General features: G+C 30.7%; 1 protein-coding gene across 1 annotated transcript; it reads left to right on the top strand.

Annotated features, from left to right (window-relative positions):
- The first annotated feature begins 12732 nt into the window (after positions 1–12732).
- On the top strand, positions 12733–14594 carry LOC115710699 (E3 ubiquitin-protein ligase ATL4). Its single transcript, XM_030639051.2, has one exon. The coding sequence runs from the start codon at positions 13155–13157 to the stop codon at positions 14178–14180; it is 1026 nt and encodes a 341-aa protein (XP_030494911.1). The 5' UTR covers positions 12733–13154; the 3' UTR covers positions 14181–14594.
- Positions 14595–16393: the final 1799 nt, after the last annotated feature.

Raw genomic sequence — 16393 nt, 5'->3', positions numbered from 1 at the left:
TTGCTGCCAAACAACCTAGGTTTGTTCGAACCTATACTCAAATAGTTGAGTTGGCCTTTGTTGCAGATGGTGTAGAAGACCAGATTCGAAAAAGAAACAGTGCAAGAAAAGATTTGTGGAAGCAAACACCTAGTGCTGGTTTCGGTAAGGGTACTGACCTTAATGACAGTAAGAAAAGGCCCAATGAACCATTAGCTATAGGACCGAACAAGAGATTCTAAAGTAATCAAGGTTTTCGACGTGTTGGAAACAAGAATTGGCAAACTTATCCAGAGTTGTCCGAGGTGCAAGAGACGCCATCAGGGCGAATGTCAAGCTAGAGCCTGCTTCCAGTGTGGGGTAGTGGGCCACCTAAAAAGAAACCGCCCACAACTACTACGACAAGAACAGAAGAAAGATGACACTCTTGTTCCTGCCTAGGTATTTGCCCTTACCCAGGTAGAGGCCGATGTTGGCCCTTCCACCGTGACAGGTCAGATTTTTGTTGATGGTACCTTATTGACTGTTTTAATTGATTCCGGTGCAATGCACTCCTATATTTCAAATAGAGTGATTGAAAATTGCTTAGACCTAGTGATATTTTACCACGTGGCTTTAGTATATTATATTATTAACAAATAAAGTATGCACCTTTTTTTTTTAAAAAAAAAAAATACTAAAATAAAATACATTCCTCTAAACTTAAATTTTAGGTCCACACATATATGTACACTACAACAAAATTTCATTTTTAGTCACAATAAAATTTATGACTAAAAGTGAAAAAATTGTAGCTAATTATAAATATTAATTTTTATGTTGTGATTAAAAAGTTCGCGGCTAAATGTATTAGTCAAAAAAATCATAATTTGGTGTGACTAAATGTGTTTTTAGTCACAATACTTGTTGTGATTAAAACTAAATTAGTGACAACTTGTATCAAAATACTATGTTTTAGTTACAAGTAACTTTTTTTTTTACTAAAAATTACATTTAATTACAAAAATTATATATTGTAACTAAAAAGTTATCACTAAAAATAATTTCTTTTAGTGGTAATATAATGTAATATCATAAAATGAAATTAATTAGTCAACAAAACTAATTATAATAGTTGAGCATTATTATAAAGGGGCGCCTATTGGTCCACAAACTAGCTTCATTTCATTATCCATTGATTACACAAACTATAGAGATCTCTCTCTTTTTCTTTTTCCTATTAAAAAATAAAACAAAAACTAGAGATCTCTTCAAGATATGAATTCCATTTAAGAATTAGAGCTAGAAGTTGTGGATCAAGTACTATATATCTATATGGTATTTTAATATTATTAAATAATAATAATAATAATAATAATAATAATAATAATAATAATAATAATAGATTTTTCATACAGATAATAATAACAGAGTAGTACAGGCAAATCACGACAGAGTGAGGTCAAAGAAATTCCTAATTAACTCTACAATGTGCATAAAAAAGTCAACTGTTTCACTTGGTGCTCTCAAAATATATAATGTATATAATGTTTTTGTTTTCAGTAAACAAAACCATTAACGAAATTGTGGGGATGTTAATTGTTTAATATACATGTGAAGTACTACAAATTTATTATGATATATGACATTCTTTTTTGGTACTAGAAAGATCATTAAAAAAATAAACAAGTTTTTTAAAGAATAGATGTATATATGGTGATATAATATTACATTATCAATATAATTTATATGTATGGATCAATCAAATGGTAGCTTCACATGACAGTTTCCACAGATCAAGTCATCCAGACCCTACAATTTAATTAATTAATTATTAATAATAAGAAATGTAATGGAAAGCAAACATGGTATAATTTTAATTATAATCGCATAACTGTGGCATTAATTACCTTATAATCAAATTATATAATATAATAATTATATCCAGCTTTGTACGTAGGGTCTCTTTTTTGATGATCAGAAGGATGAATGTGTGTGGATCAATGTTTATGTCTCTCTTACATATTATATTATGTTATACCTTATTATATATGTACGTAATATATAGTCAAATATTGGTAAAATGGTAAAATATTTCAAGTAAATATTATTTTAAAATTTATGTTTTTGTAAAGATTATTAATTAGAATCTATATGTCATTAAGTAATAATTTAAATTTTACATTTTTAATTTGGAGCTCAATTTTCATAAAATAGAATATAATAATAATTAGTCTGACATGAAAGTATTATGACCATATGGATATAGTATATTGGTTTAATATTAAAATATTATTATGGACCAATTAACCATATATATACCGCTAGTAACTAATTTTAAGTTGGTTAAACTAAAAAAAAAAATCAATGAAAAATGAGTTTAAGTACCATTTTAAAAATTATAAGACATTACATTGTAACATAATTAGTACAGTTTAATAACCAACTTAAATCTTAATAATTTGATGTCTTCTGCTTTAAGTTTTTTGCGTAAGTACTAAGGCTTTTCCTTCAGAAAATATATATAGGTAACACAATATCCAATATTATTTACTGACCATAAGTATTTACGATTATATTTTATAAACAATTTAACCCTTTTTTATGGAACATAAACAAGTTAAGTTGGTTTCATTGATATAGCTGAAGCCTGAAATGAATCATTAATATACGGCATTTGGCTTCTCTATAAAGTTACATTATTGCACGATGTGTGAATTTTTAATTAAATTACAATAATTTGTGTAAGAGGACAACGAAGCCATATCATATCAAAAGTACACATGCAAAAACATGAGTAGTTGGTTTTATTAGGAATTTTAGAATTACACGAACGCACCTTAAACCTTAGAAAAATCACTTTTTTAATTCATAAAAAAAAAATCTCATATTTTGTAGATACTTACAAACGAAAGTCAACCTCAAACACACATTATTAAATTGCAAAATATAATTAATTTTGTATCTAGCTAGCTTTACAATTTCTTCCTAATTTTCTTTTGAGACATTATTTATAATGTTATAATTATTAAAGATGGAGAAGGTTCTAATGGTTACATTTTTATTGTAACCATCATGGTTACATTTTTTTTAGCCATTGAATCAGTATTAAATGGTTGTGATTAATTTAGAAATTAAATTAAAAAAAAAAATGATCTGTAACCTGATATTAACCTGTTAATTTACTTCCTTTTAAAACTTTAATTAAAATTAATTATATTTTAAAATTAAATTAAGTATTATTATTAATTAATTTGTTGCAATTTATTATTAAATAAGGATCTTTTAGCAATTTATTTTTTTTACACTTAAATTATTTTAATTTTTACAACAAAACTCTTAATAATTTAAAATTATACACATATAACTTCATAATTAAAATTTTAGAAAAATTCTACAATAAACACACCAAAATTGAAAGTACGGGTACGTCCAAAATCCTTTGTTGTTATTGGCTATTATTGTTTCTGTGGGACTAATCTTATGTGATACATGTTGTATTAGATCTTCTGCTGTTAAAAAGAGGGTGTACCAGTGTGACTCATAAAGTTTCTTATTATTGGTACACCCGAAGTAACCATCTTCAACCTCGTCTCAACACCTCTTCAATCCCATAGTAAACAATTTACTCCTTCGAGAACTCTCCAATTGATTGACCCTCCATCTTAAAAACCCAGTTTAGGGCATCCATCAATTTAAATACTCCAATTTCTTTTTAACAGCAGAAATTCTAATTCGATTGAAAACATGCTATCGAAAAATTACTACGTGTAAACACAATATAAACATGTATGTGTATTATTTGATTGAATACTTCAAGTATAGCAGCAGCAAAAAGATTAACAAGGGAATCAAGATATATTCTTCAAATCCCAAACAAAAAAAATTGTTGGGCTCAAAATCCACAATATTGCCCAAAGAGCACTAAGAAAAAGCCCCACATATGAAAAATGTAAAAAGAGGGAGACGAGATAGTTTAGAATCGATGGGTGGATGTAGGAACAATGGTGTTCTTACTTCAAAGTTACACTTCTATTTTATTTTTTAAAATTCAAGTTGATTAGATAATTAAGTGAAATGAAACAGTTTCCATGACTCTTAGATTTCAGTATTTTCATTTTTTTTTAAAAAAAAAAAATAATAAATTTGAAAATAGTAATTTTATTTAAAATAGGTTAATGGTTAAAATAATTAAATCAAGGGATTTATATATAAATAAAAAAAATTATTTAAAAATTTTAATTGCTAAAATAGGTCTTTGTTAAATATTTATTTAATTACTTAAAAAATAGTTAATTATAATTAATTAATTCTAAAAATGGAATTTTTACCTATTGGTAACCTGCTATTGCAGGTCAAAAAAAATGTAACCATATAGTTACAATAAAAATGTAACCATTGAATAGTCACCCATTAAAGATATATATACAAATGCCACTAATTAATACTGCATATACGGTAATATTAAAGTTACATACATGTCAACAGTTTGCTTATTATAAAATCAATTATCACTTTCACCTGTGTAAATTATTACAACCTGAGAGAAAAAGGTGTACAATATTAATGAAAAACTATCCCATGCTAAATAAATTTATTACAACACAACAAAATGAGTTAATAATAAATTATTTGTTATGAATTGGCTCTTAAATTTGTATTGGTAATATAAGCAGCATAACTACATTAATTATACTTTTTTTAAATGCATTAATTATACATATTAAGTTTGTATATGTCCTGCCATTGATAAAATTCTTAGTTATATTTATTTATCTGCAAAATCTTAAAAAAAAATAATATCAGCAAAATAAAGAAAAATAAATTAATGATCGGTATAATTTTTTTAAGCTCTCACCTACTTTTACCTTTTATTTTATTAGTATTTAGACTGAAATAAGCAGCAAATACCATAAATATTAAGACAATTCAAAAAAATAAAAAAAAAATAATTGAAATTGATATCAAACTATCATACCAATATTTAGGTGTTGGTAATAATTAAAAAATCAATTTTTTGATTAATTAATCAAAAATTATGAAGAAATTACAAGATTTTGTTAATTTTGTTAAGTAAAATTTAAAAAAAATAATTAAAATATTTTAATTTAACTAAATTGTTAACTTAATAATATATAATTATTTTTTATTTATAAATTTTTATGAGCAAAATTGTCTTCTCATTTTTAATTAAGAAAAGAAATGACATTCTTTATAAAAATAAGGGAGAACCTTTCCTTCATAATAATATTTTATTCTGTTCGTGGTGCATTGTGGTGGAGATTTCTTTCAGACTATCAAATGAATGATTTGAGTGGTGGAGTTCTTCTTAGGACTTTACTATTGGATGTTTTTCTTAGTCCTCAAGTTGATACTTTGTTGCCTCCTCGGTGGGTTTTGCCTCAATTGGAGATGGTAAAAATCAATATTGATGTTGCTCTTGATGTTAAAAAGGATTATTGTGGCTTTGGTATGATGGTTCTTGATGATAGTAGAGCACTATAAAAATTTTTACTTTTAGTCACAACAAAATTCGTGACTAAAAGTAAAAAAGTTGTAACTAATTATAAATTATTATTCCTATGTTGTGACTAAAAAGTCCGTGGCTAAAAACATTAGTCACAAAAATTACAATTTGTTGTGACTAAAACTAAATTAGTGACAACTTGTGTCTAAATGTTATGTTTTAGTCACAAATAATTTTTTGATGTGACTAAAAGTTACATTTAGTCACAAAATTTTTATGTTGTGACTAAAAAGTTGTCACTAAAAATAGCAGTTTTTTTATAGTGAGAGCTGTTTTGGCTTCGACGATATGTTATCTTTTGGGTGATTATCCACCCGAATTGGCAGAGGCCTTGGCATTGTGAATTGCAGTTTTTAGTGTCAGATGTTAGGTTTCTTTAATGTCCTTTTTAAAATTAATTGTTTGAATTTGGTGAACAAGTTTAATAATCATGTTATTTTAGTTTCATCTTTGGGTTTAATTTTGAATATTTTTTTTTTTTTGAAGAGTAATTTTGAATAATATTAGACATAGTTTTTCTATTTTTAATTTACTAGTCTTTCTCATTATCTTAGATCTATTAATGTTGCAGTTCACACTCTTGTTAAGTATGCTTTTACCAGTAAGATTAAGTGGTCGGTTATCGTACTTGTATCCACGCATTTATCTTAAAGTGATGCTATTAATCAATAAATCCTTGTCCCCTCCCTTTTCTTCTAAGCTAGTTGGTGGAAATGTGATTTTGAGATTTTTTTTTAAAAAAAAAAAAAAAAAAAAGAAAACATTTTCTTTTATTTTTACTTTAATTTATGTGAACCCTACTAGTTTCTTTCATTACAAAATGTATTAAACAAATACATGAAATTGTTTCCATTTTCTTCCAGTAAACATATCATTTAAGGAATGTTAGAAACACATACAAATTGCACACATTTTTATCTTTTTTTTTTTTTCTTGTGGATAATACATTTGTTAGAATAATTGAATGTAAAAATTAGTTAAAGTTCCTTGGAAGTTGTTACAATTAGTTAGACTTAAATTATCTTTAATTGTAACATGTGATTGAATCTCTATATAAATACAATACCGAAGCCAATCTTATGTGATTGAGCATTTATTTCACTATTTTCACTCTTCTCCATTTTCCTCTCTCTCTGCTCAAACAACTTTGTTTTTCAGAGTTTTACATGGTATCAGAGCCATGTCGAACAATGGCGACAATGGCAGTTATCCTGGGATTTGAATTGATCCTGCAACTAAAGAAAGAACCAGTCAACCACAAGCTCGAGCAGCAAATAAAGAACCAGAAGCTCAAATTCCCCTCCCAAACAATAATCTCCTCCCCTTGAATCTCAGACCAAATCGAAACAACTACACAGTCTAGAAATCCCTTGTAATGACCGCTTAACTTTAATATGAAATTAGCAAATAATTAGGGTTTAATTTAGAATAATACTTTTAATTATTATTTACATAATTATGGAGATATATTTGAATTCTAGGTGTGCTATATGTTATATGTGACATTTTATGTTTTTCCTATTTTATGCCGATAACAGTACAAATGCGACGTATGGCCTATAGAGTCACTTTATTTTGGTTTAGTATTTTAGAAATAGCAAAGTAATTTAGTTAGACATTTAGAATATCGGGAATATTCAGAGTTATAAGTTTGACTAAAATGTCCTTAGGTGGCAAGATTACTTCTTGGTGAGGCCAAAAGAGTAAACTAGTAAATTTACCCTAGTTTGTCTTTAGTGACAAAGGATTTTTATTAATCTTTTATTTAGTTATTATAAGCTGAATATAGTGAGTTTATTAAGTTAATTATTCTTAAAACCATAGTTGACTAAGTTAGAAAAAATCCAACATAAAAATAAATATATAAAAGTGTCAATGTTTTTGGGCTTTCTCACATTGAATTACTCATATACTCTTTTAGAATATATATTACTTTATAATACAAACAAATTACATGCAAATGATAATATTTTAAAAAGTGTGGGCTTTTAGATATTGAATTGCACATATACCTTTTTGGAATATATATTACACCACAATAACCTAAATAAAAGTGTTAATTTTTTGGGCTTTTTGATATTGAATTACACATATATTACTTCACAATACAAATAAATTATATGCAAATGATAATATTTTGGGTTTTATTTTTATATTTTTTTTCTATTACACATATACTCTTTTAAATTAGCATAGCTTGTAAATATATTCTTATCCTAATATTTTTTTCTCTATCATTTTCAAAAATAATTATATAGTAAATTTACAAAGTATTATTTAGTATAACTAATGATTAAAATCAAATGGAGATTAAAAACAAAGTAAACTTTAAATAATTATGAATGAATTTATAATTTTAATATTAAAAAAATATTATGATAACTAACTTTAATTTTTTTATTTTTAAGGAAGAATAATATAGATTTTTTTAAAGGAAAATAACATAGATAATTTAAACACACAAAATTATAAAAAATTTTAACTTATGTAAGAGAAAAAAATTAACTAAGTTGAAAGGGAAATTATTTGCCCATAAAAAATAAATACATATACATTATATTTTTGAAAAAAAAAATATTAATTTAATTAATTAGGTCTTAAGTTTTGTGAAAAATATTCTCATAAAACCAGTAAAATATTAAAAAAAATAAATTTAATTAATATAATATATACTTTATATACTAAACACGTGCGGAGCACGTGCAACTTACTAGTAAAATTAAAGTCTATCTCTTGAAGTCCTTCTCTCTTGACCTCTCTTGGAACCCAGCAGAAAGTAGGGTTTTGTTGTTCAATTGTTGGGTATTCTAGCAAGAATTCTTTAGGATTTTTAAGAATCAACTTAAGATAAGCTCCCACACTCTTTTCTCTTTGTTTTTCTTAAGTTTTAAGTTGGGTTTGTTGCTTATTTTTTGAATTAGGGCTGTTGTACAAACTGGCTAGGTGTATTTGGGATTTTTGAAGTTTGTGTATAATGGTTTTAGTGATTTTAAGTTAAATTGGGTGCTTGTTGTTGTGTTTGAACAAAGTTTAAGCTTTAGAGCTCAAATTTTGATCTTTCATGGTGATTTGTATTTCTAAGGTTATTGTTCAGTTCTTTTGCATGAAATATGTTCCTAATGACTTGTATAGGCGGTCTTGAGAGTTGGAAACGAATTGGGATTGAATTGAGTTGTTTGTGGAATTTTTGGGGGTTCCTACACTTAACCGGCAGACCAGTTTAGTTTTGCACTATAGAATTGGTCTACCGGTTCGCTCTAGGCAGACCCCATAGAATCGGTTTTCCAGTTGGGATCCAGTTTATCGGTTGAGGTAATTTTGGGCACCCTAGATTTTCATATTTTAGCGATATTTAGGGTATTTCCATGTTATCCATCGATAGAAAAACTTTTAGTTTTGATTTTAAGTCCTCAAAAAGTGATTTAGCGTATCACTCATTAGTTTTATGAATATTGTGACTTAGGGGCATGTAAATCATCGAGTAGCAATTCCGCTCAGGTTGACCAGCACACCTAAATTCAAGATCAAGGTAAGATTAGTATAATTATATGCATATGTGATTACATGTTAGTGTGCATGTTTATGAATTCCTGATAGATTACATTGGAATTGCAATATTAGTATACATAGAATTATATTGGATATCGAGGAATGTATGTTTGGCATAGGTACTGATTGACGTTATCACGTGGGTACGATTAGAGTGCTGAGTATATGCTGATATTATGGTCAATAGTATTGTAGCACGAACGTTCTAGACTCAGTATGTGTGGGACGCGAGATAGGGTTATGATTGGGTGTATGGGCGCCTAATTGTAATTCGGTTTATATTTACGCTATGATTGTGCTTTTCTTACTAAGTCTGTCGACTCACAATCACTGTTTACATATGTAGGTAAGGGCAAAGCTAAGGCTGAGCAATAGTGAGTACGAGCAGATGAAGATTGTACATGTCGGGGTGGTTAGACCTAGAGCGCACGATCTTCGAGACAGTAGGCTGCATTTTGAATAGTCGCTAGGCAACAACTTTTGTATTTTATATTTTGTAATACGGTTGTAAATATTTTAAATACGGGAACCCAGTTTATGCAAAAGATATTTGTTTTCAATAAAAGGGTAATTCAGTAAAGTTTTAATTAATCACAATTGCAACAAATTTGTTGATTAGTAACAAATTACACAATTAATATAAAATCACAATAACACACTTAAACTAGTAGGGTGTTACAATTTTGTATCAGAGCCACTAAGTTGTCTTCGAAGATCATCACGATATGTACAATCATCATTATGATAAGCTCGACTCACGGTTCAGTAAGCATGTATTACTTTAGTAGCTTATTGTTTTATTAGTATGTTATAAGAAAAGCATGATAGGAAGCATATTACTAGCCTGGTAATTGAATAGACACATGTTTTAATTTCTTAAGTAAGTGGTAATTATTAATTTATTCTTGATCGTGATTTGACCAGGCTAGTTCTTAGTTTCGCAGGTTGTTCTATTAGAATGGACGACAGGCAGAACACGAGAAGCTAGGATAATTCGGTCGAATCCAATGGCGGTCAGGAAGTTTAGTTTCCCCCAAATATTTGTGGCTGAGGTAGAGGCCCAAGAGGTAGGATGCGTGGTTGGGGAGATGTTAACCCATCGCAGGCTGGCCAGGATTGGGAGAACAGGTTTGCACCAATGCAAGCCAGAATTAATGAGCAAGATGAGAAGATCCGGTGCTTGAGGCAACATGGTGCTCCTGCAATGCCTGCTCCTATGGTGCAAGTGGCTCCTGCCCCTGTTGTGCAGGCATGGTCGATTACTGTTATGAACTGGATGGAACCACTATATGAAAGGTTCTGTAAGTAGGCACCTCCAGTCTTTTTGGGAGGTCCATATGTTATGAAAGCCGAACAGTGGCTAACTGTTATCACTCAAATTTTGAATTTTATGGGAGTCATCGGCAATGACAGAGTGGCTTATGCAACATTCCAATTCTAAGAGGATGTCTTGGTTTTGTGGGATATGGTGGCACTTACCCGGACATCACCACTATTACCTGAGAATAATTCCAAGAGCTATTTAATGCAAAATACTGCAATAAAGCATTTTGTAGTGCAAAGAGGAAGGAGTTTACTCAGCTGACTCAGAAAGAGAATATGTCAGTTACAGAATATACAACTTAATTCGATAGGTTGGCTAGGTTGATCTTGAGAATTGTGCCAACTAATTTTAGCAAGAAAGAAAAGTATTTGGATGGGTTGAATCCCAAGATTAAGCACAACCTGATGATTACAGTAGATGATAATACCACCTATGCTGACATGGTGGAGAAAGCACTACGAGTTAAGGGCGCAGTTGAGTGCATTCAAGAGTCCCAGGGGACACAGATTGTTAGTGGAGCCACTGTTCCTCCTACCTCTAGTTATGGTAAGGGTGGTAGTGATTCAACCACTGATCATAAGAGAAAGACGCCATCTGCATCCTGTAGCTCGAGTTAGAACAAGAGGTTCTGAGGGAACCAAGGTTTATGTAACTGTCAGGGAGGTTCTAAAACTCAATACACTTATCCAAAATGTCCCAACTGTAAGAAACAGCATCTAGGTGAGTGTAAAGGGCCGGGATGTTTCCATTGTGGTATGACTTGACATACAAAAGAGACTGCCCACAACTAAAGAAAGAAGAATAGAAGACGGAAGCAAAGCCTACTCTAGTTGGGTGTTTGCTCTTACTCAGGCTGATGCAGAACCTAGCCCCTCAGTTGTTACAAGTCAGCTCTTGGTCAATAACTCTTATTTCTTTGTTTTGTTTGACTCTGGGGCCACTTATTCGTATGTGGCGGCCAGAATAATTGATAAATTGGGTAGGCCACGTGATAAATATGATAAAAGGGTTTGGAACACTACTACCAGAAAAGAAAACTTGCCAAAAACGTGTTCGATTATGTATTTGGTCTTGATACATGCCATAAACAGTGTGTTTGATCTGATCTAAACAATTGAACTCATTAAGGAAAATAATAATAGTCAAAGTTTCCATAAAAACAACTTTCCATAAGAGAATTTCTTCTCTTACAAGAAGTTTCCATAAAAAAAAAAATCCAGCTGAAAAATGATTCTTTCTTAAGATAGAAAAGAGCAATAAAAATAAATAATCAAGGTGAGAAAATCAGTTATGAATACAAATAAACCTCACCATAAATAAAAAATATTTTGTCATCTTGCCAAAAAAAAAGACTTTACAAATGAGAATGAGAACATTGTTGTTGGTTTGGCCATTCTAATCCCAGGATCATCCGACTCAACTTATGCTGAAGCTTTAGCCCTTAAACATGCTTCAAATTGGTGTATAGCTGTCAAGTTTTCTATATCTATTGTGGAGTCAAATTCGAAGTTGCTTGTCTCTAAGATTATGTGTAATAGAGCATGAATTCTGAGTGTTATCGGACTTCTTTGATAATATTTGTATTTCTTTATCAAAATTCTCTAAAGTTACTGTTAGATTTATTCCTAGGGGTTGCAATGTAGATGTTAATAGAGTAGCTAGAAGAGCTTTTAAGGCTTGATAAAGAAATTGTGTGGAATGCTGATTTTAACACTCTTTATGATTGTAACTTGTACTCTTTAGGTTCCTTTTAATGAAAGTTGTAATTTTTCAATAAAAAAAATACATATAATCAAACACTTGGTGGTGCTCGAAACAAAAATTCATAAAAACTCAAAACACACAACACAATCTTTTATTCATCCTCCCTTTATCATTGCTAATCAACAAACAATAAGTAAAAATAGACTCAGTAAGGTTGAAATTGACTAAAATAAACTTAAAAAAAATTACATCAATAAACAGTAGTAAACATACCAAAATCGCACAAAGAACACACAGTACCATTCTTGCCGATCCCAACCCATTATAACCCCAATATATTAACACTGATATTAAATTGATTAATTCGTATCTCCTACAACAATCTCCATCCCCATTCCCAATGTTTAATGCTCTTCTTCAATACCCCTAAATGTTAAATTTTAAAACCCAATTATAAAAAAAAAAAAAAAAAAAAAAATTCCTTCATGTCCATTTCCTTCCATTGGCAGCCATTAGAGACGATCACTTCTTATATCTATTTATATAATTTTACTTTGATTTGGACATTTTAAAAAGGTGACACGTAGAAAATTCCAAATCCCAAGCTAAAGAAAAAACTAAAATAAACAATATGTCAAAAAAAAAAAAAACTAAATAAACATGGGCCAGGACCGGGGCCGAGGCCAGGTCATATATATGGTCACGAGTCATGGTGATGGTGGAATGGAAAGGGTTCATTTCTCTAACTCTTAAAATAAAAACAAGTCGATTATATTTATATATATATATGGTCACAAACCACAGCAGCATCTCAGAGCCTGAGCTGAGCTGACCTGACCTGCTGCACCACCCACCACCACACCCCCCTTCCTTCCTTGCAATAACTCTCATTTATTTTCCCTCTCTTTCTTTTCTCCCAAACAACAAACCAAACCCAAACCAACATATCACGTGACATTCACGTGACTTTCATCTCCTATTTCTCTTCTCCTCCGCTATCGGCTATTCTATTCTAATATATATATAAATATCTCTCTCTCTCTCTCACACTAACTCTCTTTTTTTTTTCTTTTTATTCTCTGAACCATAAATATGGCTTTTCAATTTTCTCCACCATCACCGCCATTGACGACCTTCTTCCCCTCCACAGCCGTGCCTCCTCCTCCTTCCCCGATTCCTCACCATCACTCTCCTTCTCTCAGTCCGAGCATTCTCATCATTATTCTAATTCTAGTCGTCACTTTGGTTGCCTCGGTCTCCCTATGCTATCTACTCCGTCACCTCAACCGTCGGTGCCTCCGCCATCTCCAACCTTCTTCTTCGACGTCCTCCTCTGCTGCTCCAGTTACAAACTTAGACTCTCTTCGCTCCAGCCGCCGTGTCTCGCCGGAGAATCCTACCACTGCGCTTATTGAGTCGCTGCCTCTGTTCTCATTTTCTTCTCTCACTCGACGGAATACTTCGGCCGCCGATTGTGCAGTTTGTTTGTCTAAGTTTGAAGCAGACGACCAACTCCGGCTTCTCCCGCTGTGTTGCCATGCCTTCCACTCTCTCTGCGTCGACACATGGCTTCAGTCGAACCAATCATGTCCTCTGTGTCGATCGCCAATCTTCGCATCGGAAGCTGAAATTCTGAAGAGGCTTCTGCCGCCGGAGGGAGAGAATCTCAGCGGTGACAGTTTCCGAATAGAAATTGGCAACGTCAGTCGCCGCCAAGCTACTTCGGATTCGGGCGCATCAGCACGACGGTCATATTCCATCGGATCGTTCGAATATCTTGTGGACGACGATTCGGAGATCTTCCTCGGCAATGCTCACCATAGAACAACATCCGATTTCAAGGAAGATCAATTCAGACCGCCACCTGCATCTCACTTGCCGGCGCCGGAGCCGAGTCTTGTGGCGGAAAATGCCTCAGGGAGAAGCTGGCTTAAGGAGTATGTAGATAGACTATCAATGTCGCTATCTTCACGTGCTCAATCGTTTCGGAGTTCTGGTAGATTTTTCAGCGGAAGCAGTCGGCGGAGCGAGATCACAGGCGTCGGAGACTGGGACCTCGAAGCTTGCCGTGTTGGGGAAGAGATTAGCGAACTGTTCCGGTGGGCCTCAGGGGTATGATCCGTAAATAAGATGCTTTTTTAGGACTAAATAGTAAAAAGAAAAGTTATTAAAAGAAATTCTTTGATTTGGTTTGGTTAATTGTTACGTATATACAATTTTTATTACTATATTTTTGTTTTACTGCTTGAACTTGATGAAGACCGAAGACCCAAGAAGACCATGAGAAAATGAGAATGAGATTTGGCATTTTTTCGTGATCTGGTGTGTGAAGACACACAGTAATAAATGGTGTGCTCTTCATTTATGATAGATCACCGAGTTAGTGACCAACCTTTTTAATGAAAAAGAAAAAGAAGAAGAAGCCAATATATTTGACCCCACTATTTCTTTTCTTCTTTTTATTATGTATAATAATAATAATAACTATTAAATATTTATCTTGTTAATTTTAAATTTTGGTAAATGTCACCAGTTGATCTTTGCTTAGATAGATTAAAGTTGACATTGTAAATAGACTTTATAATCTATTCCCACTATAGTTTATTAATGTATGTAATGAAAGAAAATATTTTGGGGGAGAAATGTTAACAGATAAGTATTATATATATATATATGGGCTCGTTTGGAATGCCGCATTAGGTCGTATTGTATTGTATTGTATTATATTGAATTGGATTATACATTATATTTTTATATAATACTATGTTAAACTTTAAGTTATACTAAAATATTATATATTTAGGTGTTCATAAAAGTTAATACCACATATAGTTTTACATAAAAATATTGTATAAAATACAATTCAATATAATACAATACAATACTATACGACCTAATACGGCGTTCCAAACGAGCCCTATATGTATTATTTATACGAGGGAATTTAATTCTTTTAGAATCATGACTTTGCTTGCTTACATTGTCAATGGAAAAGAAAAACTATGAAAAAGAAAGAAAAGTTACTACTATTAATAAATGAAAAAAGTAAAACAAAAATTGAGTGCCCAAAATACTATTGAGTGTGAGTGAGTGAGAGTGAGCTAACTTAGCTTTGATAGTTATTAAGAGCTTTCAAAGATTCTCAGAGTTGGACCGGTTTTGGTAAGAGGTCACTTTAGCATATATGTTTTCTCTAATTGGTTTCTTCGATTCTTTCTTCTTCTTTTTTTTTTTTTTTTGCCTTATTAGTTATCTATCTTTGCAATGTAAACATCTCTAATCTTTAGATTTATGTCAACCTATGTTTTAGTCCTATATTTTATTTAGTGATTATCGAGGGATATAAGAATCACTCATAATTTTTGTTCAAAAAGAAAAAGAGAGAAGAAAATTAAATGCTCATAAAAGTTGGAGTTTTCTATACGCGATAAATAATGTAGCTATATTTATTGATGAATACCCATTGTTCATCACTAACCATTTATTATTTATACATATATACTACATAGAAGACTTGATGTTGAAAATTTATCATGATATGTTGTGTGTTTCCTATAAATGTTATATTGAATTTTATAGTCTCTTATTTTGATATAATTGTCGCACTACATCACTAACCATTGATCAATACAACTTACAAGTAGGGTGGTAATTTGCTATATCATGTCTGTTCTATTATTGATACGAATATGACATAATTACAGTAAACACTAAATACAAATACCAACATATTTATTAAATGTGTCAAAAATTTAAATACAAACATGTTACTTAGCAAGGCACACGATATAAACACAACATACGATATAAACACGACATGACACGATAAATGATTATAAAACTATTATTATGACAATTACCTTTTTTATATATAAAATCTACGATAATTAATTTGCACTATTGTGAGGACACAATTATTAAATATGTCGACACAATTATTAAACGCGTTAAAAATTCAAATACAAACACAACATAATTATTAAACATATCATCCGAACACATTTATTTCGTAACGACTCAAATACAAGTGATCATTACTCAAATTTTACTTCAATGTACAATTTCAAAATCAAAAAATAATCGATACTTTGTGAGAATATGGGTATGAATAATAATGGTTATTACTTGCGGCACCCAATTTATAGGTTTAGTTTCTTCATTAATAAAGTACTTAGACTAATTAAAGACTTGATTTCAAATAGGGGCGGACTCACATAGAGGCAAGGGAGCAATAGCCCCTTAAAAAGTCGAAAAAAAAATATATATTTTAGTTAAGTACAATATATATTTATAATTAAAAATTGTATTTAATAATAGAGTATTAGCTTTAG

This window comes from Cannabis sativa, chromosome X (assembly GCF_029168945.1).
Source record: "Cannabis sativa cultivar Pink pepper isolate KNU-18-1 chromosome X, ASM2916894v1, whole genome shotgun sequence".
Lineage (NCBI taxonomy): Eukaryota > Viridiplantae > Streptophyta > Magnoliopsida > Rosales > Cannabaceae > Cannabis > Cannabis sativa.
The sequence above is the reverse complement of the archived record's forward strand: the minus strand, read 5'-3'. Positions and strand labels throughout refer to the sequence as shown.

Coding starts and splice junctions, on each gene's coding strand:
- LOC115710699 (XM_030639051.2), top strand. CDS start 13,155: ATGGCTTTTCAATTTTCTCCACCATCACCGCCATTGACGACCTTCTTC.